We start from the raw sequence: 26,242 nt of genomic DNA on the forward strand, positions 1-26,242 counted from the left end.
TGTATCCAAATTCATGTCATAGATCAATTGAATTTCAGTCCTCAATATCTGCTCTGGCTATTCACATAGATCAGAATAATTCAATAATGTCAAGGTTCAATTTGCTTTATTATAGTTTTACAATAGCCTACATAACTAAATAACTGTAACAGTGATTGCTTCTGAAGAAGACATGGATCCAAACATATGGATAGGAACTGAATAAGACTTGACAAACAGTTCCATCATATGGAGCTACTCTTCTATTACAGACAGTCATTCTTCTATTCAGGGTATAATAGTTTAGGGAGAAATAGGAAGGCAAATATAATTTATAGCATAGAAACACAAAGTGTGGGAAATCACTGCCAAATATTAGAATGTTGTAGTTTGCTCATAAGTGCTCCAAACCTCAACTACACTGAGATACCACCTGACTCTAATGTAAAACCCTAATAAAATAAAAAATAAAAGAAATAGCCCCAAATTGTAATTTTTAGAGACATCCCAAATTCTAACTTTTGCCTCATCCCAGGTTTTCATCTTATGTTTATGGAAGTGTCTTGGTAGATCTTTCATTCCTTTTACAATAAACAAACTGTTCTGATATAATTCACTTCCTATTCACTGGATCTCACATGCTTTTGACTATTTAGGGGCTTCCCTAAGGACAATATTCATTTCTCTCCTCCATCATAATTTTCCTTCTCTATGAGGCCATTCCATAGCTATGCAAACATGTTATTTTTCTTATCTTAAAAAACATTCCCAGTCCATATTTATTACAAAACCTCTGGAAAGATTTGTTTCTACTTGCTGTCTCCCTCTTTTATCTCCTCCAGTTCCTTGGAATCATAGTAAGACTTCCATCACATATCACCATGACAAAACTGCTCTGGTCAGGGTCACCTCAACATTATCAAATTCAGTGAAAATTCTTATTGCCCATCTGACAAGATTAATCAGCAAGGCCTGAAGGAACTTACCACTCCCTCCTTCTTGAAACACACGTGTACTTAAATTGGTCCTTCCACTTCCTTGACAGCACATTCCCAATTTCCTTTGCTGGATCCTTTTCACATTCTAGGCCTCTAATAATTAGATAATCTCAGAATTTCAAATAATGGATTCATTAGTTGATCAATAGATAAAAGTTAGAAATGGAAATATTAATTCATTGTGATATACTAGTCTTCTACCTACCCCTCAATTTAAGAATATTTGAGCCAATTAGGTAAAATTTCCCCTCATGTCCTTCTTTGATCTCATTCTCTTCTCTTACTTCTTCATCCTTAATTTTGTTTGTCAACCACTTGCCTTCTTATAATTTACCTCAAAAGCTTATATTTTTCTTTTCCTCTTTCTCCTCTCTCTCTCTCTCTCTCACACACACACACACACACACACACACACACAAATTTTACTCTATATAAATGAAATAATATATTACCTGAAATATTATGGGATTTTTAGAATGTATTTCTTAAGGCAAACATTATAGGTATATGTTATATTATCAAAGTCAAAGTTAAATTGAAAGTAGGATTTGGATAAGGACAAGAATGTCTATTTGAAGTAACCATATTTATAGTATCCCTCTCTTAGTCCATTCAGGCTGCTATAACAAAATAATATAATTTGGGGGGAGGCTTATAAACTAAACAGTTGTCACAAATCAATAAACAGAATATTATTTCTCACAGTTCTGGAGATGTATAATTATGTCTATGTCTTGGGCCTACATGGGAAAATTCAAGATGTATTTTTATCAGCAAGGGAAAAATATAACCATTGAAAAAAGAGACAAAAAGAGTACTTGCCATGTTTTGCCCATGAGCAAAGACATTAACCAAAAAAACTATAGCAAGGGAATTAGAAATGAATGAATATTTTACTCTCTTCAGAATTTTTCATGAGAGCTAAAACATTCTGGTTATGACACTGCTGCAGAGACACCATTTCTTTCAACAAAAACCATCTGACTGTCAAATTCTCTATCATTGCCAAAGCCACCATATCTCCTCATTTGTTCCTAAGAAGACAATCTCAGTATCATTCATGATGTTTTCAGTCTACTGCCAAATTGTGATATTTCTGCTTCCACATTATGGCTAAATCTGTCTCCATTTGGTCCTATTAGGAATTCTTTGCAATTGTGTAGTTTATTCTCACATTAATGTCACAAATATTGTTTATTTTAAAATAATGATTTTCTTAACCTCCTTTAAGTATAAAGTTGACATTTGAGCAAAGATTTAAAGAAGATGAGAGAGTTAGTCATGGAGATGGATAGGTTAAGTCTACTTTCAGAAAAAGAAACAATCCATATCAAGGCCACAAGGTGGCATGTTCCAAATCTGTTGAAAGAAGAACAAGAAGGACATAATGTGGCAGAATGAGCAAGACAAAGGGTGATGGTGTTTGAAGAGAAAGAGGCCAAGAAGGGCTAGATCATGTAGGATTTTATATAATATTTCAACAAAGACATAGAGAAGATGAGGAAGTTGTTACATAGATATAGGAAGATAACAGCGTAGGCAAGGGTTTAACAGTGGGAGTGTGCCTTTTCTGATAAAGAACAGTGAAAAAGGTGAACAGGTCATGTAGCTCTTTTAGATCTTTAGATTTTATTCTGAATGAAATAAGGAGCTATTGAAGGGTATTGAGCAAGATTAACACTATCTGCCTTAAATTTTAAGAGAGATTTCTGGCTACTGTATTGAGAAGAGCATAAGAGGCCAAGAATGAAAAACAAGGAGACTAGTTAGAAAACTATTAATACTCAATGATGGTGACTCACACCAGGGTGATAACAATGCAATGAGGTGGTAGGTTCTGGATATGTTTTGAAGGTAGAATCAACAGGATTCCCTAAGAGACTGAATATAAGATATAGGAGAGAGAAGGAAGTCTACAATGACTAATGATTTTGACCTGGACTGGAAGGATGCAATTACTACCAACTGGTACTAGATAGAGCAGGTTAGACAGTGGTAGTGGTAGTGGATGGAATTAGTAGTTAAGTTTTAGATGTATTGAGTCTAAAATGTTTATGAGACTCCATGTAGATATTTTGAAGAGGTAGATGCACACATAAGTCTAAAATTGAGGCAAAATATTTGCGCTGGGGATTTAATTTGGGTGTTGACATGAGAGAACATATTGATCTATGAGAATGGATGAGATCACTAAGAGAAAAAGGATAAAACAGAAGACCAACACTGAATTTCAGTTGCACCAAAGTGAAGGAAGAGGCTGAGAGATGTTACATTCTATTTCAAGAACTCAGCAAGAAGCTTTGTTCCATCCCAGAAATGGTGACTTATTTGCTGAAAAACTAAATTTAGGGGATGGGAAGTTAAAAGTAAACAAATGGATTTTCCTGTAGGAACACAGTGACATCCCAGATTGACAAGAGATTTAGAGACATGTTACCTTTTTTGATGTACCTCAGTGGCACACTAGTCAAAGAAGACAGTCAAAACTAAAGTGTGATGAAGGAGGAAGTCAAAACGCCAAATTATAATATGTCCCAAGAATCTGGGCTTCACATGATTTTGAAATGAAGAAGTAGACTATTTCAACCTATTTCTCCTACAGCTGTCCACATGATTTTTCATAAAATAGACACTCATTGAGATGGCTATATTTTTTTTAAATAGAAAATAACAAGTACTGTTGAAGAGGTAGAAAAGTAGAAAACTTTGTGTTGTTGGTGGAAATGTAAAATGGTGTGACCATTTTTGAAAACAGTTTGGCACTTTCTTAAAAAGTTAAACATAGAATTAACATATGAGCCAAGAATTCCTCTCCTAGGCATATACCCAAGCAGACACCAAAGCAGATACTTATATACCAATGTTTATAGCAGCATAGAGTGAATGCCTATAATTTTATATTACTTCATTATGTATATAGGCTTAACTTTCTTAAACCAGGCTTTCTGTCTTTTCTCAGTTCCCCCATGTGGTCAGTCTAGGTATCAGTCTCATGTAACTGCCTTCTGATGATCACCTCCCTGTGTAACTGGTAAATTCAATCTACTTGATTCACCTCACTGGTCCCATACCCCATGTCGAAAATTCAGAGACTAGCAGAGGGCTGCAAAGTTCACTTTCAATCACAGCATGACACCACAGAATGCATATCTGCATGCTCTATACCCAACAAACATAACTCCCAATTGGAAGCCTTCTTGGATAATTCCCAGGACCTCAATAAACGCTTTAGAACCCTAGGTGTATCTCAGGCACCCTGTGACAGTACCATCAGCCCTCAGCAGTATCTCTCTTCTCTTGTGTACCTGTGTAAAAAATTGCTTGTACTTCATGTTTTTATTATGCTTCCTTGGGTGTCACACCAAGTGGCACACCTTAAATTAATTTTATCCCCATGAAGAATCTTCAAGACAGTGGCTATTTTGTCAGGAATTAACTGCATATGGGTCAGAAAAGAACCACAAAGGTATCTTCCAATAAAAACAAGCTTCCTATGAGAAAGACATCCTGTCAGGCACTTAGGCATTAGATGGTCCACCAGGGTAAAAGAGTATCCCCTGCAAGACACAGTGTAAACATCCATGACCAATTATTCTGAAGCCCCATAAGGACAGGGCAGGGTTAAATTTCATAGCCACTCTGTACAGAGAAATACAACACAGCATTATTCACAAAAGACAAAAGATTAAAAAAAAACTCAAGTACTCATTAATGGATGACTCATAAACAAAATGTGGTTTATACAGTTATGAGCATCATAAAACTTTTTCAGTCAATGACAGACCATATAAACTATAGAGTTCCATAAGATTATATCATCTAGTGATATAATAATTATCTTTATTGATGTAAGTACACTCTGATTTGTGTAACATGATAAATTTGCTAACAATGCATTTCTCAGAATGCATCCATTCCATCATTAAGCAACACATGATTGTACATATATAAAGAAAAATTATTCAGGCATAAAAAGGAATGAAATTATGATGAATGAAGCAACATGGATAAATCTTAAGAATATTACACCAAATGAAATAAGCCAGAGACAAAAACACAAATCTCACATATGGCACCTGAAATAGGCAAATTCATGGAGGCATCAGAGATGGAGATAAGGAAGCAGAATAAGAAGTTATTATGTAATGGATACAGAGTTTCAGTTCAGGATACTTTAAAAGTTCTGGAAATAGATAGTGGTGATGGTTGTACAACATTGTCAATGTACCAAAGTCATAGAATTATACTTTTCAAAATTGTTAAAATGGTCAAGTTTTGTCTTATGTCTATTTTACCACAATAAAAATAAATAAAAATCAGAAAGGAAACAGTATAGACTCTGGTTAATACCGAGGGTGATGCAGTAGAAGAGCTTACAATAAAATATCATTATCCAGAAAAAAAACAGATAAAGCCTCAAATAAATAATTCCCACAGTCCCAAAGACATTACAAAAAATATGTTCCCTCAGACAAGGAAGCACAAAGAAAAATATACTATAGAAGAGAGAAAGGAGAGGGGACAGTGGGGGGGGGGGGAAGAAAGCAAAAAAGAAATAAAGATAAGATTAGAAAAAGAGAAACAGAAAAAATTGTGCCAAGAGGAGAAAATGAAAATAAATAAAAATATTAATGAGATTTTAAGAATATCAGAATCAACTCAAGCAGAATTAATACAACTGAAAATACTGTAAATGTCATGGAATAAAGACTTGAGGAAAATACACGAAACAAGATAGAAAAATGACAAAGATATACAATAACCAGAAAGTTTCTTAACATCACACTCTTCAAACTCACTTGAAGGAGGTGGTCTAGATCTCTGATGTACTCTGTTTCCAATGTTTTATCTGGTATTGCTGAACTTCTCTAGCAATTTGAGAATTAAGACTCTCTTATTCTTACACTTTTTACACTATCTTGTCATAAAACAACTATCTCATACAATTGTGTTCACAACAGCATTGTTATGCTCACTAAATTATTTAACTTTCCAATTTCTTTTTTTGTTTTGCTCAGCATTGATTTAAACAGAGCTAAAAGGCACCAAGCTAGATGTATTCTACATCAGCTTAAAAATCTACCTATAAAAGTAGGAATTTCCTACTCTATGATCATCAATCTCAGAACAGAATGGCTACCATTTTTCTCTAACAAGAAACAGGGCTTCATGGAAAAAAGGCTGACTCCAAGACTGGGAGAAGGAAAGGATAAAATGAGTCTGTAATATGTCATTGCACTAGGAGGTGGGAAAGTGCTCAAAGAATGGTGGGATCATCTGAAAAAGATTCAGGATGCAGTTTGAAGGGGCTATCACTGGCCAAATTTGGATACTTTAAATATCACAACAAACAATAATAGTAATGGATTAAACATTTAACTGTTAACTATGTTCTCATTTAACTACATTATCATTGTCTCATTCTCTTGTTCTCCTTATGAGTTATCAATTTTCTGTCCTTTCTTTTCTAAGCTTTATGCCTGGGAACAATATCCTCACATTTTTCCTTTGCATCTGGATGATATATTCTCCTCTGGATGGGCTTTCTCTATACTGGAGTTTTTTTTTTTTAAATCCTAGTTTTAGGCTTTGGGATCATCATAGAAAAAAGATGGTATCTTGACTGACTTAAGTTTCATGTTCCTGAAACCAAGTTGATAATAGGTTGAAACACTTTTTATAGGTAAAATAGTTGAACATTGAAAACTTCAGATAGTTCAACAACATGGTTCATCCAAGCTTATATGAATTTTACATTAGGTTTTAGGGTTACTTTGAGTTATTATAAATTCCCCTGCTTTGTCTTCTGTACTTCTCATTTCCTTGGAGACCTAATGGGCAATGGTGACCAAGAGGCAGAACAAAGGGCTCCCTGGTTCTCTGTTGATGCCATTTGAATCAATACTCTCTGTGCAAGGTATGACCACAGTGAAGACAGAGGTAGATCAGGAATTTAGAGACTAGATTCTATTCTTGGCTCTCTCATTACCTAACTGAGAAAAGTTGGATGGATGGTAACTTCTTATAGCCTCTCTTCTTTCATTTGCAAAATACAGAATTTGAAAAAAAAGATCACCGTGTTAGATGTCCCTTCTAGTTCTAATATTTTTCAGGTTTTTTTTTAATAGTGCCAGGGTTGGGGAGCAACCTGGAAATAAGTATTGTAGCCATTCGGTTCTAAGATAAATTTGCTTCCATTGTGAGATATAGATGTCCTTTTTAGATAAGCACATCAATCAACCAAATAAGCAATGCTGCCAATAATTATGATACCAATAATTGTTTCATTAATTCATAAAAAGTCTTTTATATAATTTTATAAAAAATATACACTCTTTTTAAAGTTCTTTTTTCTTTTTTTTAATAAATTATGCAGAAGTTTTTAGGTGATTGTGAATATTAACCACTAGTCCATAAATTTGTGGACTGGGAATCATGAGACTCATTTTGAGAATCTGTAAGAAAACATTTTAAATGCTTCAGCTTTCTGCTACCAATTATAACAATGCTAAATTTAGTCAGATTTTGGTTTGTCCTCATCTGCACAATGATGATAATCTCTAATTTGGACTTTCCAATATAAGAACTGTTATGAAATCATCTGTAGTCTAAGATTGCTTAGAAAAGGCAAAAATAACCTTAATTCTTGCAAATCTGAACAACAATATGCAGCATAAAAAGAATAAATAGTTCATTGCATAACAGTGGAACAGTGAATATCCCCAAAGCCTCCTTCCATGGAGTTACCAAGCCCTAAATAAAAAATCTATTTTATTCAATTATGCTTTATTTTAAAAAACTGTAATCCTCTCAGTAAGACCTTCATGAAAATTTCTGGGATTGTCCACAATAGGAACTCAGAAAATCAATAAGATTTTTAACAAATAAAAAAGTTATTGGTCACATTTATATGACCAAAAGATTAGGCCTTTTGGTGATTCAGGTTGAGCAACTCTAATCCAAAAATCTGAAATCTGAAATGTTTTGAAATTAGTTTTGGATTTCAGAGCATTTCAGGTTTTGTATTTTCAGATTATAGATGTTCAACTGGTAAAGTCTATCCAACTATTCCAAGATCAAAATCTCTGAAATCTGAAACACTTCTGATTTCAGGGTTACTCAACTTGTATTTGGTTTACTTGATCACCCTCCACATTTAACTAAATACTCTTCTTTCTTACAGCAACACTCTAGTCACAAGGTGTGAACTTCTTTTCTGCAAATCCAGGAAAGACAGTGTATCCTGATCCAATGACCAGATTACTCTTGTCAACAATGCTTTCTATAAGTACACCCATGCATGTAGCAGAAGACTTCAATGTCAATTACCAAAACAGCATTACCAATATCTCATGTAAAATAAAATCATTCTCCTTTTCAGACTCAATCAATACTACATTTAATCTCTCATCTCCCTGACCCATATTTTATGCTATATCCAAATCTTTCTTAAATAATTTGATCTCTTCTGTCTTCAGAGCATGAATACTAACTGAATTATAAACAAGGGTATCGAGTATACACTTGGAAGCTATCCATTAGTATCTTAAGAAGTTACAAAAAGAGTTTATTTTAGAAAAGATGAAATAGGTAGCTAATTAAACATGAAGTCAGCAGGATAAAATATCCTAATGTTCCTAAAAGCAGAATTTGTTTGGTAAGCCTCCTTCCTTGTTTTCTGAAGTTAGATAAGAACATCAAATGAAAGAAAATTAATAAAACTATAAGGATAGAGTCCTCAGGCACTCAAGTATTGAGGTAGGAAAGAAGATAATAATCAACAAAAAAGGCCAAGATGGAGGAGCAAGTGAAGTAAGTGGAAGAAGAACGTGATGTCCTGGCAGCCTTATCATTTCCTCTATACCTACTCTTCTTTCATATCTCTGACCCTCAACTGATGTCTTAATTCCTAGACTTGGTTAGGTGTCTTTCCTAAGTGCCTCTGCAGAATTTAGCTATGACTCTTAAAATTTGTCACATTGTATTATAATTGTACTGACTCATTTCTGCCTGTAAATTGTAAGCTTCTTGAAAGAAGAAATCAAGTTTATCTTGCTCAAAGAATATTCCCAGAAATTATCACAGTGCTTAGCCAACAGTAACTGCTGGACACAAGTTGGTTGAACTGAATTAGTAAAATCAGTACTTATCTTATGATTGCAGACAAGGTACTGCTGTGATAAAATGAGTCTACTATGATACCTAAAGCACTAATAACACACATTTATTTCATTATGTTCATTAAATTTTTATACTTGTTTTTCCATAGGGAATTTTCTAGCATTAACTAGTTGGCGTGTTTTAAAGTGTTGATTTAGGTAAAGGGGAGGAAGAAGGAAATTGATACTTAGGGCATGTGTGTGTGTGTGTGTGTGTGTGTGTATGTGTGTGTGTGTGTGTGTGTGTTGGGAGTGGTTTCTTTTTTGGTACCAGGGATAGAACCTGGGGGCACTCAACCACTGAGCTACATTCCCAGCCCTTTTTTTGTATTTTATTTAGAGACAGGGACTCACTAAGTTGCTTAGGGCCTTGCTAAGTTGCTGAGGCTGGCTTTGAACTTCTGATTCTCCTGCCTCAATCTTCCAGGCTGCTGAGATTACAGGCATGCACTATCATGGAACTTATGGTACATATTAAGCCTTATACAAAATATGCCTTTCATATATTATCTTACGTAAACATTTAATTTTCCTCACAAACATGAAATAAAAGTATAAGTAGTTCCATTTTAGGAAAGGAAACTAAGCTTTATAAATGATAGGTGACTTGTCTAAGGTCACCCAAATGTTAAGTCAGGATGTAAATATCTGTAAAGCTCTTATAATACGTATGGGTATGTGTATATAAATAAGGAATTTACAGCATATGTGTATATAAGTATGTATATATGTGTGTGGACATATGCCAAAAATATTATTTATGTATAATATACGCATTATATATAATATATTTGTAGATATTTATGTATAATATATGCACATTTATACATAAACAATACACATATACATTTGTATGTGTGTGCATGTGTGAACACACATTGTTACAATTTGAATATAAAATTGTTCACCCCAGAGCTCATATGTTAGGCACTATAGCAATGTTCAGGAGTTAAAAGACTGGATTATGAGAGCTGTAACCTCATCAATGGGTTAATCCATTTTATGAATTAATAATGTGAATAGACTACTGAATTGTGACTGTAGGTAAGTAAGGCATGGATGTAGAAAGCAGGTCACTACTAGGTCCTTGGACCATATTTCTTCGTAGCTCATGCTTCTGCCTCCAAGCTGCCATGATTGAACAGCTTTCCTCTGCCATGCTCTTCCCTCCAGAGATTCTGCCTCATCTTGGGTTCAGAGTAATGGAATCAGCTGACAATGGACTGAGACTTCTGAAATCATGAGCTTCAAGTAATCTTTTCTTCCTGTAAGCCATTCTTTTTAGGTATATGGGTCACCACAATGAAAAGCTGACTAATACACACACATACAATACCAGCACAAGAAAAAAATGGCTACTTTTAAAATATAATTGTTACTTACCGGAAAGTATAGAAGCAGAGATCCAAAAAGGATTGTTTCCAACAGGATAAGGCCCGATGCTCTGATGCTCTATAAAACATAATAAAAATGTCATTGTTAAGTTTTTAGACATAAAAGAATTTATTCTATTTTGAAAATTCCCCATCCATTAGAACAACATTTATGGGTGAAAATTATATAAATAAATGACAATTATCTAGCAGTCAAGTGGATAAATAATAGAAACATGCAAACAACTATGAAAGTGATGGTAGATTAATGATGCTGCCAGTGACTTCATGGGATTTCATTCTATAAATTTGAATCACAGAGTAGGCTAATCAGCTTATAACACTGCTTTGATAATTCTTTTAATCCAAGAAATTCATACACACAGATATTATCTATATTTCTGAAATATCAGCCACAAGTACATATCAACTGCCAACCCTAAACCACTTGAAAAATACCCACAGGATAGTTTTGGTAGATAAATAAGCACATACATAAGGTCTTAAAATCTAAATGGTACATCTCCCACAATGGTTAATATAGAATTCCCCCAAATCACTAATATGGCTCCACTGTGAATAATATGAATCACATTAAATAACCTAAGTATCTCACATGGTATACATGCTTAAATGTTATTCAGTAGTCAAAATTCAAAAGACTTAATTTTCAAATAAACTCTCCTGAATTTTTGTTTAGTTTTCTAAACATAAATATGTATAATGACCTTAAGATACTTGTTAAATTCCTGTAAAAAAATGCTTAGAATTGAAACAAGATATAAAATACCAAAGTTAATCTTATCTCTTAATAACAAATTTTGCTTCAATGAATTCAAGTATCAATACAGAGTAAATACATTGTTTAAGAATATAAACACAAAAACAGGTCATTCTGGGATCCCTGTGTTTTCATTTAATGCAATATAAAAGGTATACATAAATGTCATCTCATACAAATATCTTAACAGGAAAATTACTTGAGGTAATAACAATTGATTTTGCAACAATAAAAATACTATAAAGTCAAAACATGAGAATATATTATATATTGAACAAACAAACAACCTCTGATAGTGTGTTTTACCCATAAAAATGCTTCATGTAATCCCTCATAGGACTCAGGATTTTTACTACTTTAAAATTTGAGAGTGAGAAACAAGTTTAATCAGTGAACAGACTTGATTATTCAAGTGCTTATTGATATTAGTCATGTTAGCTAGTAGATAATTCAATGAAAAGAAAATTTCTATCTACAAGTGTTTAAGTGAGTTTTGACTGGCAGAATTTCTAAAATGGCAAATTGTGTTTGCAAAGTATATCTAATTATGAACACTCTATGGCTTGTGTTTTAAACTTTCAAAACAATGATACTAAGACTTAAAATCCACAATATTATATAAAACTGCTTATAAAATATCCTATGCAATATTGATTAAACACAGGGTCATGAAAAAGAGCTACAGGATGTAGTGGAAAATATGGACTTTTGGAGTTAAGTCCATCTCAGTATGAATTATGAAACAATCACTTTAGGCAGCACTAAACTTCAATTGCCTCACCCATAGAATGAGTATTCTAATATTTACTTAATTAAATCTGACAGGATTATTAAGCACAAAGTATACAAAATGGCTACCATCATGCCTAGTTCTTAATAAGTACATATATATTCTTTAAGTCAGAAAGCAACATCAGGATGATGAATCTAAATACTACAAAAGTCCATGTTGCTAGCTGTCAAAATGTTTCATGCTGGAATCCAAAATGACCACAGAAGAGCCCAAAACCTGGAAGGGACCCAGCAGTTTCTTCTCTGGGTTATGGATGTACTGTGTGATACAGTGGTTTCTTCCATCCTGCAGCAGTTTCTGATAGTTTCAGAGCCTGTAGGCTCTGTATCTGTGTTACAGCCATCACTACCATATAACAACAACACTAATAGTGCATGATTTTGTATATGTTCTCAGAGTAAATAACCTGTTCTCCTTTTCAACTGGAAATGTGGAGAACTCTTAACATTTGCTTAACCTTGCTCCTGGCTCAACAGAGAAGCCCATAATTTCAGTTTATAAATTAGAACTCAGACAAGCTATTTCATAATCAAATGTAAGGTATATCATAAACCTATACTTTTTGCTTTCACAATATTCCTTGGCAGAGCTGGCTTCATGGCCTCACAGATTGAGCAGGAACCCTTTAATAAGTGGGACTCAAGGACACAGAAGAGGCCTCATGTTCCTCAAAATATTTTCACCACTCTCTCACCGGTTATTAGAAGTTCTTTTAACTATAACAAAGTCTTTTTTTTATAGCTGGTGCCAAGTATTAATGTAAGTTGTTTTAAATTTAATTGAAGAAGAATAGAAAGAATAAGAAATACTAGCAGTGTGTATGGAAGAGAGGAAGAATTGGAATATGAAGAAGGATGAGGGAAATAATGAGCAAAAATAACAGAGGTCAAGAAAAAATGTCATTTTTTTCACAGTTTGCTGAAATAGAAATGGTGGCATGGAACTATTTTTAACTAGAGTTATTAAATGGGAAACACTTGAAAAACTTTCTTGAAAGATGATCAACAATATATACTATGATACTATTTATGTAAAATATACATAAAATTATACTATACATTGTGTGTGTGTGTGTGTGTGTGTGTGTGTGTAAACAAAGGTTTAGAGGACGTATACTAAGCTGATAATGGTTTCTTCTGGAGAAGAGAAAATATTTGGGTTTTAGATCTTCTAAACCTAGAAATACTTTAATTTCTCTGAAACAGCTTATAGTTATACATTGTTGTTCAACATATTTTTAACAAATCAATTTTTAAAAACTAAAATGTGTCGGGGGGCCTGGGGTTGTGGCTCAGCTGTACAGTGCTTACCTCGCACACGTGAGGCACTGGGTTCAATCCTCAGCACTACATAAAAATAAACAAAGGTATTGTGTTCATCTACGACTAAAAAAACTTAAAATGTGTCAACTCAACTGTTAGAAAATTTTACCATTATGTACTATTGATGCAAAAAGTCTAAACCTTTCTTTCAAGTAATATTTTAATATCAAAATTTATTTGTTTTAATGAATAAAAATTATCAATTATTGTATTCCAATACTGTCAGATGAATGTAAAGCTGGGGAGCTAATGTTGAGTCTAACTCTCTGGTTTAGCATACACAGAACCTAATATAATTTCAGTTTTATGCTACAGGTGAGCATATTTTACCTCACTCCATTCCTACCCCATCTTCTTAAACTTTCAGGGATGACTTATAAAGGTTTATAAGACAGATGTCAAATCTGTAGAACAAAGAAAAGGTTAATCATAATATGCTAATTCTATCAAATTATGTCAAGGTCAATTTGTAAATTCCATAATCCTTTCATACAAACTATGGAGGAACAAGATGAAGCACAGATGTAGTTTCCATAAGATTTGCCTAGGATATTACCTCCCAAAGGAGGCTAAGTCACTGGAAGTAATAAAATGAGAATGCTGAAGGCTGAATTTTTTAAAATAATTAAAATGGTTTCTTATTATTTCCCTGATTCTAAAGGAACTAACTACTTCATTTATAACTATTAAGCATTGTTAATCTCTGGGGAAATTAATGTATATCTTGCTAAAGCATTGCAGCTGCTTTTGATTGTAGCTGACTTGACCTTGCAGCATTTTAACTTTATTTCTACTACAAAAGAAATCTCGAAGCATGAATACATTTTTACATAGTTTAAACTCAAAATCTAAAAGAAAATGTGAGATAGCAATGGAATTATATTTTGAAAGGGATAAACTATCATTGGTTTAAGTGTTAAACAAAGACACTACCAATTTATATCGTTTACAAAAAGAATAAGACACACTAGCAGGAAATACTCATGAGGTATAGTTTTTATTTTAAATATTTTATTTCTATAAAGAAATCCATGGACAGACAGACTTCTGATGAAACCTGATAAACACCTGGAAATATATAATATAGATTAGAAACCGAGTGTAAAATGTGATGCTGAAGAGTTTTTTTAACATTGAGAGGTATGGGGACACTGTTTTTCAATAATTTTAATAATTATATATAGATAGGAATAGACTACATCCAGTCTGAAAGAATGCATGCAGTTCATTTATCTTACAAACTGTCATGAAATAAAGAAAACTCAACATTTAGAGAAATTTATCAAGGAACAATTGTCAAAAATGTGATCAGTTAAAGTCAGTTTTAGATTTTCAGAAAATTTTTCAAACATTAAAATGGGGGCTGTATAAAAAACAGAGAGATATGGTCAGGACAGAAACTTTCCATGTGTAATATAAGTAATTCAGAGAACTATAAATTCATGGACTAAAACACACAGACTTTATATCTAGATGGTTTGTATTATGGTTTGCAGATGTGATGTCCCCTAAAAGCTAAGATATGAGACAATGAAAGAATTTTCAGGGGTAAAATGATTAGATTATGAGAGGTTTAGCTACTCAGTAGATTCATCCATTAATTCAGATTAACTGGGAAACTGTAGGTAGGTATAGTTTGTTCTCGGTGAGTAGAGCTCTCTTTGTTGCCATGTACTGGCGGCTTTCCACCTCCAAAGGCTTCCTCCATGAGGTTCTGCCTCATCTGCCTCATCTCTGGGACCAGAGCTACAGGTCAGCTCACCATGGACAGAACCTCTGAAATCATGAGCCAAAATAAAATTTTCCTCCTCTTGACAGATCTTTTAGTAGCAGCAGCAACAACAACAACAAAAAGTTTGTAACCTCAGCATTAATCGTTCATTAGCTTCATGTGCTTGGGCAAGTTGCATAACTTTCTGAGATTTAGTTTCTTTGACTATAAAATGGGTATACGATGCCCAGCTTTGTAGTACTATTATGAAGATTGATAAGAACAGACCATCAGTGTTAGTTTTGCATAAATTTTCCATGTGCAAATATAGAAAATGAGGTCAACTGGGTACCTAAGCTTATTCAGCTGCTGAGTGACAGATTCCAGGAAAACTATTATCACAGCTGTTGATTCCCAATGCTGTTTCCTTGGAACATACAATTTGTATGTGGTTTTGTTCTTACCCAAAATAAAAATAACAGGACAATATGGAATTACATAATTACACAACCAGGCAACACTACTAAGCATTTAAAAAATAAACTACCAGTAAGGGTTTGATTTCAGATTTCATTAAAAATTTACTAAAATTGCTGATATTTTTAAGTAAAATAGTAAAAGAAACTGACACATTGCTTTAACTAAATATTCTTTCTCATTTCTAAGACTTTACTATAAAATCCATGTTTATGACATGATAATTTATTTATTATTGAGGAGTTTTAAGACCTTTTGAAAAGTTCACCCAAAAATACAGTCCAAAGTAACATATATAGTTTCATGTTCTTGAAAACAGTTGAGGACACTAAATGAAGAGGAAAAACCAATGATTTTGTATACATGTGAAATTAGAAATAACAGATCATTCATTGTTACTTATGATTTATTATATGGCTGGGAAAACACTTTTCATGGCAATAATTTTTTTTTGTAGAATTAATATGAGATGTTTGCCAATTGGCTCTGCTTTGTTTCATATAGTGTGAACACTTAAGATGCTCTCCCAGGTCTCGCTTGATTTTAGAACTCAAAATTTATGACTCACTACAGTTTCAGAGATGCAGAATAACTCAGATGCATGAGAGGGAATGTTTTGGATAACTTTCATTCATCTATATCCCTAGTATTCATGCCCAAAGCAACTAATCACCAAACAACAACTCTTATCCTTCTTAATTCTCAGCCCCTTTTCCCTTTTAATATGCCACTAGAATACCTTCTAAAACTGTGAAGGATCATGTCCTATTTGTCCTCATGTTTCCATGGGTTCTCTGCAAAAATATGCAGATTTAGCTGCTATTTTTCTAAAATTTATTTGGAATCTTCAATTCCCTTTTTCTTTCAATATAGCTAAATATAGCAACTCATTTTTGCATAGACTGGAGATAAATTCTTTGAATGTCAAAAAAACATACAGAAGTGAATGATGTAGACTAAAATACCACATAAAGCAATCTTGCCTTGGGAAAAATTACTTTATATCCTTAAAAAAGTGACATGAAATTACTGAAACACACTAAGTAATTAGCCTAGACTTCTATTATTCATTAAAAAAACCTGATATTAACTGATACATTTTTCAAATAAAAAGTATAAAATGACAAAAAAAAAAATTCTTCCTCATAAAAAATCCTAAGGGAATGAATGTAATCAAAATACAAAATAATATTATTTTAAAATTTGTCATTAATGAGATAAAATACTTTGATCACTTTTTCAAAACATCAATATTTGCTACATTGAGATAAACTCAAATATTATTTAGTTTGACATCATTCATTTTAAAAACTTAAATGTATTTTAATATAAGAAATTTCACAAAATATTCATTTTCATGTATTTCTAAGTATTAATAGATTTATATATTTTTTCTTTATTATTTTAACATTGTTTAATTTCATATTTATTAAAATTTGCTATGCTGAAATTTTTAATTCCTGTGTATAACTATTTTGAAATGCTGATGTTCATAAAGCTCACCAATTGTTTGTTGATCAGTATCAGCATGTTCTTAGACTTCTTAAACAGGAAAAAAATTGTAAAAGTGGAAACAGAATTTCTTAGTACTGTTAAGCTTGTCTTTAACACATTATCCATCCTCTGCAGCATGTTTGGAAATGTATGGAATAACAGAAAAAGTACAAAACAGAAAAACGTTTCATATTTAAGATACTTGGAGACGGCCTAACTATTCTAGGACTTGTTTATTAATCTTACTTTAAGCTTTTATTGTAATCCTTATTTTATACATGTAACAAAAAGTTTTATTCTATTAAGACATTTACAAATAATCAGACATGATAAGAACTTCAGTGACATAGCCAATAAATGAATCAATAAGGTATAATAAATGCTCAACTACTGGCAAGAAGAGTAAACAGTTCAGAAACTTAAAATAGCATAATATCTTACAGGTAATCAACAAAGTTGGATTCTAAAGGGTGTGGGGTAAAAGCTTTTTTAGACACAAAGGGATGAACAAAGGATTTCAAAAATGAATCTTTGAAATAGTTTAAGAATTTCTAGATTATATGGAACAAGTTGGATACTGACTTGCCTCAAACTTAAGAGCATTAAGAACCATCAAGTGGGCATTATAGAATTTAGTCCATATTGAGTGTGTCATTCTTAAAATTGTTAATCAAAATACAAGTGAAAAAGAAATATTAATTAATTAACATCCTGTTTATATCCTGTTAATATTTTTGTTGTCAAATCTAGCCATTTATTTCATTAAATCATTGCTTCAGATAGACTTTATGTTTATCATCAAATTATGTTTATAATTAGATAATTATCTTGATGATATTTTAAAGTTTTATTTCTTATATCCATGGAAATGGTTTAGGAAAGACTTTCAAATAATTAATTCATGAGTTTTAATTAAATAATAACTGCTACCCCTTCTCTACAGAATTGAAAAAGGTCACACTAGCTGATGGATGTTTTAATTAGTTTTCTATCTTTGTCATGGATTCTTTGTTTTAAAATATACTGTTTTATTCATTAGGACAGATTATCAACTCAAAAAGACATAAGACATAAGTGAAATAATTGTGTGTAGAGAAATTAGACAGTAGAGAAATTTGACAATAGAGAATTAGGACAATGTATAAAAAACAAAAATTACAATGTAATCTAACTTCAGAAAACAGGGAAGGAGGCTTACCAAACAAATTCTGCTTTTAGGAACATTAGGATATTTTATCCTGCTGACTTCATGTTTAATTAGCTACCTATTTCATCTTTTCTAAAATAAACTCCTTTTGTAACTTCTTAAGATACTAATGGATAGCTTCCAAGTGTATACTCGATACCCTTGTTTATAATTCAGTTAGTATTCATGCTCTGAAGACAGAAGAGATCAAATTATTTAAGAAAGATTTGGATATAGCATAAAATATGGGTCAGGGAGATGAGAGATTAAATGTAGTATTGATTGAGTCTGAAAAGGAGAATGATTTTATTTTACATGAGATATTGGTAATGCTGTTTTGGTAATTGACATTGAAGTCTTCTGCTACATGCATGGGTGTACTTATAGAAAGCATTGTTGACAAGAGTAATCTGGTCATTGGATCAGGATACACTGTCTTTCCTGGATTTGCAGAAAAGAAGTTCACACCTTGTGACTAGAGTGTTGCTGTAAGAAAGAAGAGTATTTAGTTAAATGTGGAGGGTGATCAAGTAAACCAAATACAAGTTGAGTAACCCTGAAATCAGAAGTGTTTCAGATTTCAGAGATTTTGATCTTGGAATAGTTGGATAGACTTTACCAGTTGAACATCTATAATCTGAAAATACAAAACCTGAAATGCTCTGAAATCCAAAACTAATTTCAAAACATTTCAGATTTCAGATTTTTGGATTAGAGTTGCTCAACCTGAATCACCAAAAGGCCTAATCTTTTGGTCATATAAATGTGACCAATAACTTTTTTATTTGTTAAAAATCTTATTGATTTTCTGAGTTCCTATTGTGGACAATCCCAGAAATTTTCATGAAGGTCTTACTGAGAGGATTACAGTTTTTTAAAATAAAGCATAATTGAATAAAATAGATTTTTTATTTAGGGCTTGGTAACTCCATGGAAGGAGGCTTTGGGGATATTCACTGTTCCACTGTTATGCAATGAACTATTTATTGTTTTTATGCTGCATATTGTTGTTCAGATTTGCAAGAATCTTTCTTATTTCTAAGACTTTACTATAAAATCCATGCTTATGACATGATAATTTATTTATTATTGAGGAGTTTTAAGACCTTTTGAAAAGTTCACCCAAAAATACAGTCCAAAGTAACATACAAATAGTTGAATGTTCTTGAAAACAGTTCAGAACACTAAATGAAGAGGAAAAACCAATGATTTTGTATACATGCGAATTTAGAAATAACAGATCATTCATTGTTACTTATGATTTATCATATGGCTGGGAAAACACTTTTCATGGCAATAATTTTTTTTGCAGAATTAATATGAGATGTTTGCCAATTGGCTCTGCTTTGTTTCATATAATGTGAACACTTAAGATGCTCTACCAGGTCTCATTTGATTTTAGAACTCAAAATTTATGACTCACTACAGTTTCAGAGATGCAGAATAACTCAGATGCATGAGAGGGAATGTTTTGGATAACTTTCATTCATCTATATCCCTAGTATTCATGCCCAAAGCAACTAATCACCAAAACAAAAACTCTTATCCTTCTTAATCCTCAACCCTTTTTCCCTTTTAATATGCCACTAGAATACCTTCTAAAACTGTGAAGGATCATGTCCTATTTGTCCTCATGTTTCCATGGGTTATTTTACCTGTTGTTAAGTAAAAGAACACAATAAGTCATACCCTTGTAACTAAAAGGTGTTAGTGATTGGCAATACCTTAATGGTTGTCCTCCCAGGTTGAACTTGGCAAACAAAATAGACAACATTTAAAATGTAAGAGTGACCATCTTTATCCCTTTTGATTAACTTTGGCTTGAAGTCTACTTTATTTGATACGAGAATGGAAATCCCTGCTTGCTTCCGCAGTCCATGTGAGTGATATGATTTGTCCCAACATTTTACCTTCAGTCTGTGTATGTCTTTTCCTATCAGATGAGTCTCCGGTAGGCAGCATATTATTGGGTCTACTAGCCTATGTCTTTTGATTGGTGAGTTTAAGCCATTAACATTCAGGGTTATTATGGAGACTCATCAATGTATTTCCAGCCACATTTGTTTATTTTTGTTATTTAACTTGACTTGATTTTCTTCTTTGATTAGTTTTTCCTTTAGGGTACCTACCTCCCACTGCTGATTTTCATTGTTGTTTTTCATTTCCTCTTCATGGAATATTTTGCCAAGGACGTTTTGTAGTCCTGGTTTTCTAGCTATAAATTCTTTTAACTTTTGTTTATCATGGAAGATTTTTATTTCATCTTCAAATATAAAGCTTAATTTTTCTGGATACAAGATTCTTGGTTGGCACCCATTTTCTTTCAGAGCTTGATATATGCTGATCCAGGATCTTCTAGCTTTCAGGGTCTATGTTGAAAACTCTACTGTTATCCTAATTGGTTTTCCCCTATATTTAGGCTGATTCCTTTCTCTCAAGGCTTTTAAAATTCTCTCCATATTCTGTATGTTGGGCATTTTTATTATAATGTGACTTGGTACAGATCTGTTGTGATTTTGTACATTTGGTGTCCTTTAGGCATCTTGAATTTGGATTTCCAATTCATTCTTCATGTTTGGAAAGTTTTCTGATATTATTTCATGGAATAGATTGTTTATTCCTTGGTTTAGACTTCTATGCCTTCCTCTATCCCAATAACTCTTAAATTTGGTCTTTTTACGCTATCCCATATTTCTTAAATGTTCTGCTAGTTTGACCCAGCTATCCCTCTCCTCGGTCTTTACCCAAAAGACTTAAAACCAGCATACTACAGGGACACAGCTACTTCAATGTTTATAGCACCACAATTCACAATAGCTAAACGGTGGAGCCAACCTAGATGCCCTTCAGTGGATGAATGGATAAAAAATATAGCATATACACACAATGGAATTTTACTCAGCAATAAAAAAGAACAAAATCATGGCATTTGCAGGTAAATGGATGGCATTGGAGAAGACAATGCTAAGTAAAGTTAGCTAATCCCCAAAACACAAATGCCAAATGTTTTCTCTGATATAAGAAGGCTGACTATACTGGGTTAGGGAGGGGGAGCATGGGAGGAATAGATGAATTCTAGATGGGGCAGAGGGGTAGGACAGAAAAGGAGTGGGCAGGGGATTAGCAAGGATGGTGGAATGTGATGAACATCATTATCCAAAGCACCTGTATGAAGACATGAATTGATGTCAACATACTTTATATACAACCAGAGATATGAAAAATTGTGCTGCATATGTGTAATAAGAATTGTAATGCATTTTGCTGTCATTTTTTTTTTAAATAAATAAAATGTAAGAGTGAGGAGAAGGATTCAAAATGGTGGATTAGAGAAAGTTGATTCCCTGGTTGCTCTCAGCATGAAACCAAGTATTCAGACATGCAGTTTCTCAGCAAGAAGATCTGAAGGAGGTCTGGATACAGAGAGATCACAAGCACCACCCAACTAAACAGAAAGGTGTCCTGTACAACATTATTTTGTGGGAAAAAAGCTGCATCTCTCTTGGCTACTAGGGAAATCAGAAGAAGGAACTATATTTTAGCTCCAGTGTGGGGGAACAGCAGCTGGGGAAAATGAATCCCGACAACTGTGCCTAAGCTGAAAAACAGTTTTGGCAAACCCATACTACACAGAATAGTGTGTACCTAAGTGATCAGGAGAAAATCGAGCATTGAAAGGGGTTTACAAAGGGAAAAACTGATGGAGGAAACATGCTTGGCTTCACCCCTTTTGTTCCAGAATGACTCCTTGAAAGATTGACTGGGAGAGTCATGCCTGGCTGGGAAAGACAAGCTTGGCTAGAATTCAAAAGGGGAGCAGAGAAATTGATTGAGTACATAACCTGAACCCAAAAATCTAAACACAAAGTTCATGAGTGACTAAGAGGGAAAAGAATTGGACCCTCCACTTCATGAGTGAAACCCAGAGGTTTTTCTGGGGGATGGTCTCCCAGCCATGGTCCAGCACTACCCAGCCTGGGAGGTATGCTGATTTAAAATGTTTAGACCAATATGCCACTCAAAGAAGAGCCTAAACTGTCCCCAGGAGTCTTGCCTACAGGATTTCCCTTCATACTTCAGCAATCCCACCTAACACATCTGAGAAGGGAAGCCAAAAATCTTTTAAAATTCAACAGAAAAAATTATTTAACTTTTCATCAAGAACCTTTTTTTCCTTCTCCTTCTCCTTCTCCAACTCCATCACCATCTCCATCTGACTCTATGTTCAGTTGTGACCTTAATGGTTCATGGACAAGCATATTCATATCTGTTTCTTTTTTTTTCATTCCTAGCATTTTTTGAAGGCAGTTATTTCTCATCAATTAGTATTATGAAGACTAAGATATTTGATTGGAATATATCAGTTTTGTTCTTGTGCTCTTTTACTTGTTTTTTAAACTATTATTTTTTTAATTTTATACACTTTTTTCTCTCATATCTTTCCCTTGATTCTCTTTCTCTCTTTTCCTCTGTTAATAGCCAATCTTTATTGATTATCACTCTTCCTATTTTACTTCTATTTTCTCTTCTCTTTCTTCACAATCATCACATCCTACATTACTTATTTTCTATCTCTGTTCACAATTTAAAATGTAAACGCTTAAGTAAGCTTACTGTTTTTATCATGGGCAATAACTGATCACATCATTTGTTTATTGTGACAATTAACATAATAGATTCCAAAGAAGAAACTATTTGGTTTAATGCTGTAAAAATTGTTTGTATTGGCTTTTGTTATTATCTGTCTCCCCTAAACTGTGAAGTACTGGAAACTTTCAGGAACACTGTAATTTCACAGGGAAAAAAAACTCTACTCAAGTAGAGTCAAAACCATAATGTTAAATGAGAAGATACACAAACAACATGAAAAAAGCAAGGGAAAAAACTGCCCAAAACAAACCAATATAATTCAATAAAAGAATCCATAGAGACCATGGTAGAAGAAATATCATCAAAGGAGTTTAGAATGTACATAGTTAAATTGATCTGCAAGGAAAGATGATGTAAGGAGTAACTTTGGGGAGAAAATACAGGAAGCAAAAGATCACTTTATTACAGAGAGAGAGATTCTAAAAAAAAAAGACAGAGATACTCAAAACAAACAAACAAACAAAAATCAATAAGCCAAATTAAAAATTCATTGAAAAGCATCTATAATAAAATACAGACTAGAGCACTTAAAAGACAGAGTTTCAGGCAATGAAAACAAAAGATATAATTCTGAAAATAAAGTTGACCATGAAGAAAAGATACTAAGAGACCATGAACAAAACATCCAAGAAATATGGAACAACATGAAAAGACCAAACTTAGGAATTATTATGATAGAAAAAAGCTTGGAGATACAAAACAAAGGAATGTATAATATTTTCAAAGAAATCGTATCTGAAAATTTCCCAAATCTTAATAATGAAATGGAAAATCAAGTACAGGAGGCATACAGGGCCCCAAATATACGAAATTATAACAGACCCACACTAAGGTACATTATTATGAAAATGCCCAACATACAGAATAAGAATAGAATTTTAAAGCTTGCTAGAAAAACATGACCATTCACATTTATAGGGAAACCAATCAAGATCTCAGCCAATTTCTCAACTCAGACCCTCAAAGCTAGAGGTCTTGGAATAATATATATATATATCAAGTTCTGAAAGAAAATGGTTGCCAAACAAGAATACAAAACAGCAAAACTAAGCTTCAGAATTGACAATGAAATAAAAACCTTTTGTGATAAGCAAAAAATAAAGAATTCACAAGAAAGCCTACACTAGAAAACATGATCAATATTTCATGAAAAATAAAATTGAGAACCAGCAAAGGAAGGAACTACACTTAGAAGAATAGTCAATCAAATGGGGAACTAATTCAAATTAAAAACCAGATATAAATCAAAATGACAGGAAATAAAATTCATATCTTAATAATAACATTGAATTTAAATGGCTTAAACTCATCAATCAAAAGACAAAGACTGGCAGATTGAATTAAAAAATAAGACCCAACAATATGCTGTCTCCAAGAAACTCACCTCAAAGGCAAAAACATCCACAGACTGAAGGTAAAAGGATGTGAAAAATCCTAAGAAAAAAACTTTGGAATCAATCAAACAAAAGAAGTGAAATAACTGTACATTGAAACGTACAGAACACTAAATAATGAAATATAAGACAACATTAGAAGATGGAAAGTTCTCCCATGCCTTTTTTGTTAGGTAGTATTAATAAAATCAAAATGGCCAGACCAGCAGAAGTGCTATACAGATTTAATGCAATTCCTACTAAAATTCCAATGATGTTCTTCATAGAAATAGAAAAAGCAGTCATGAAATTCATTTGGAAAAAAAAAAAAAAAGCCCAGAATAGCCAAGGCAATCTTCAGTGAGAAAAGTGAAGCAGAAGGTATAACAATACCAGACCTTAACTTATACTGTAGAGCTACAATAACAAAAACAGCATGATATAATACTGGCGCCAAAGCAGACATGTAGACGAATGGTACAGAATAGACGACACAAAGACAAACCCCCATGACTACAGTTATCTCATACTAGATAAAGGTGCCATAAACATACATTGGAGTAAAGATAGCCTCTTCAACAAATGATACTGGGAAAACTGGAAATCCATTTATGATAGAAGAAAATTTAATCCCTCTCTCTCACACTGCACAAAAACCAACTTAATGTGATTCAAGGACCTAGGCACTAGCCCAGAGACCCTGTGCATACTGGAAGAAAATGTAGGACCAACTCTCCCTCATGTAGCCTTAGGAAAAGACCTCCTCAACAAGACTCCAAAACACAAGAAGTAAAATCAAGAATCAATAAATTAGATGAATTCAAATTAAAAAGCTTCTTCACAGCAAAGGAAACAACCAAGAATATAAAGAGAGAATTTACAGAATTGGAGAAAATCTTTCCCACCTGTACCTCAGAGAGATTATTAATCTCCAAAGAACTCAAAAACTTAACACCAGAAAAAACAAAAATCCAATCAATATATAGGCTAAGGTACTGAACAGGAACTACACAGAGGAAGAAATATAATCAATCAACAAATACATGAAAATATATTCAACATCTCTAACAATTAGAGAAATGCAAATTAAAACTGTACTGATAGAAGATGATCCATCTCACTCTAGTCAGAATGGCGATTATCAAGAATACAAGTAATAATAAATGTTAGTGAGGATGTAGGGAAAAAGGTTCACTCATACATTGCCAGTGGGAATGCAAATAGGTGTAGCCACTATGGAAAGCAGTATGGAGATTCCTCAGAAAAACTGGAATGGAACCACCATTTGACCCAGTTATCCCACTCCTTGGAATATATCCAAAGGACTTAAAATCAGCATTCAAAAGGCATGCAGTTGTATAAATGTTTACAGCAGCTCAATTAACAATAGCTAAGATATGAAACCAACCTAGGTGCACTTCAACAGAAGAATGGATAAAGAAAATGTACCTTTACACAATGGAATATCACTCATCCATAAAAAATAATGAATATATGGCATTTTCTGGTAAATGGATGAAACTGGAGACTATCATGCTAAGTGAAATAAGTCAATCCCAAAAAACCAAAGGCTGAATGTTCTCTCTGATATGTGGATGCTGACACATAATAAGGGGTGGGGGAGAATGGAGAACAGAAGTTCATAGGATTAGACAAAGGGGAAAAAGGGAAGAGAGGGCGTATGGGAATAGGAAAGACAGTAGAACGAATTGGACAGAATTTTTATGTACATATATGAATATATGAAACTTTTAATCATGTACAACCACAAGGATGTGATACTAATTAGAATAAGTTATATTTTTAATTTACTCTCTATTTTTCTGTTATGGTTTCTTTTTAATTATCATTATTTTTCTAACTTTTACTTCATTTAAAAAAATTCTTCAGATTTTTTTCCTCTCAATTCTTTCTTCCTTTACCCTTTTTATTTCTATGTGTAGAAT

The 26,242-nt window shown here is 33.1% G+C and overlaps 1 protein-coding gene across 1 annotated transcript in view; it reads right to left on the reverse strand.

Annotated features, from left to right (window-relative positions):
* Gpr158 (G protein-coupled receptor 158) overlaps positions 1 to 26,242 on the reverse strand; it is a 408,943-nt gene that overhangs the window by 109,524 nt on the left and 273,177 nt on the right. Inside the window, exon 5 of the mRNA XM_034636630.2 lies at positions 10,520 to 10,588. Within this exon, the coding sequence (XP_034492521.2) occupies positions 10,520 to 10,588 (69 nt within the window). The remainder of the gene's footprint in view (positions 1 to 10,519; positions 10,589 to 26,242) is intronic.

The sequence above is a fragment of the Marmota flaviventris genome, chromosome 12 (assembly GCF_047511675.1).
Source record: "Marmota flaviventris isolate mMarFla1 chromosome 12, mMarFla1.hap1, whole genome shotgun sequence".
Classification (NCBI taxonomy): domain Eukaryota; kingdom Metazoa; phylum Chordata; class Mammalia; order Rodentia; family Sciuridae; genus Marmota; species Marmota flaviventris.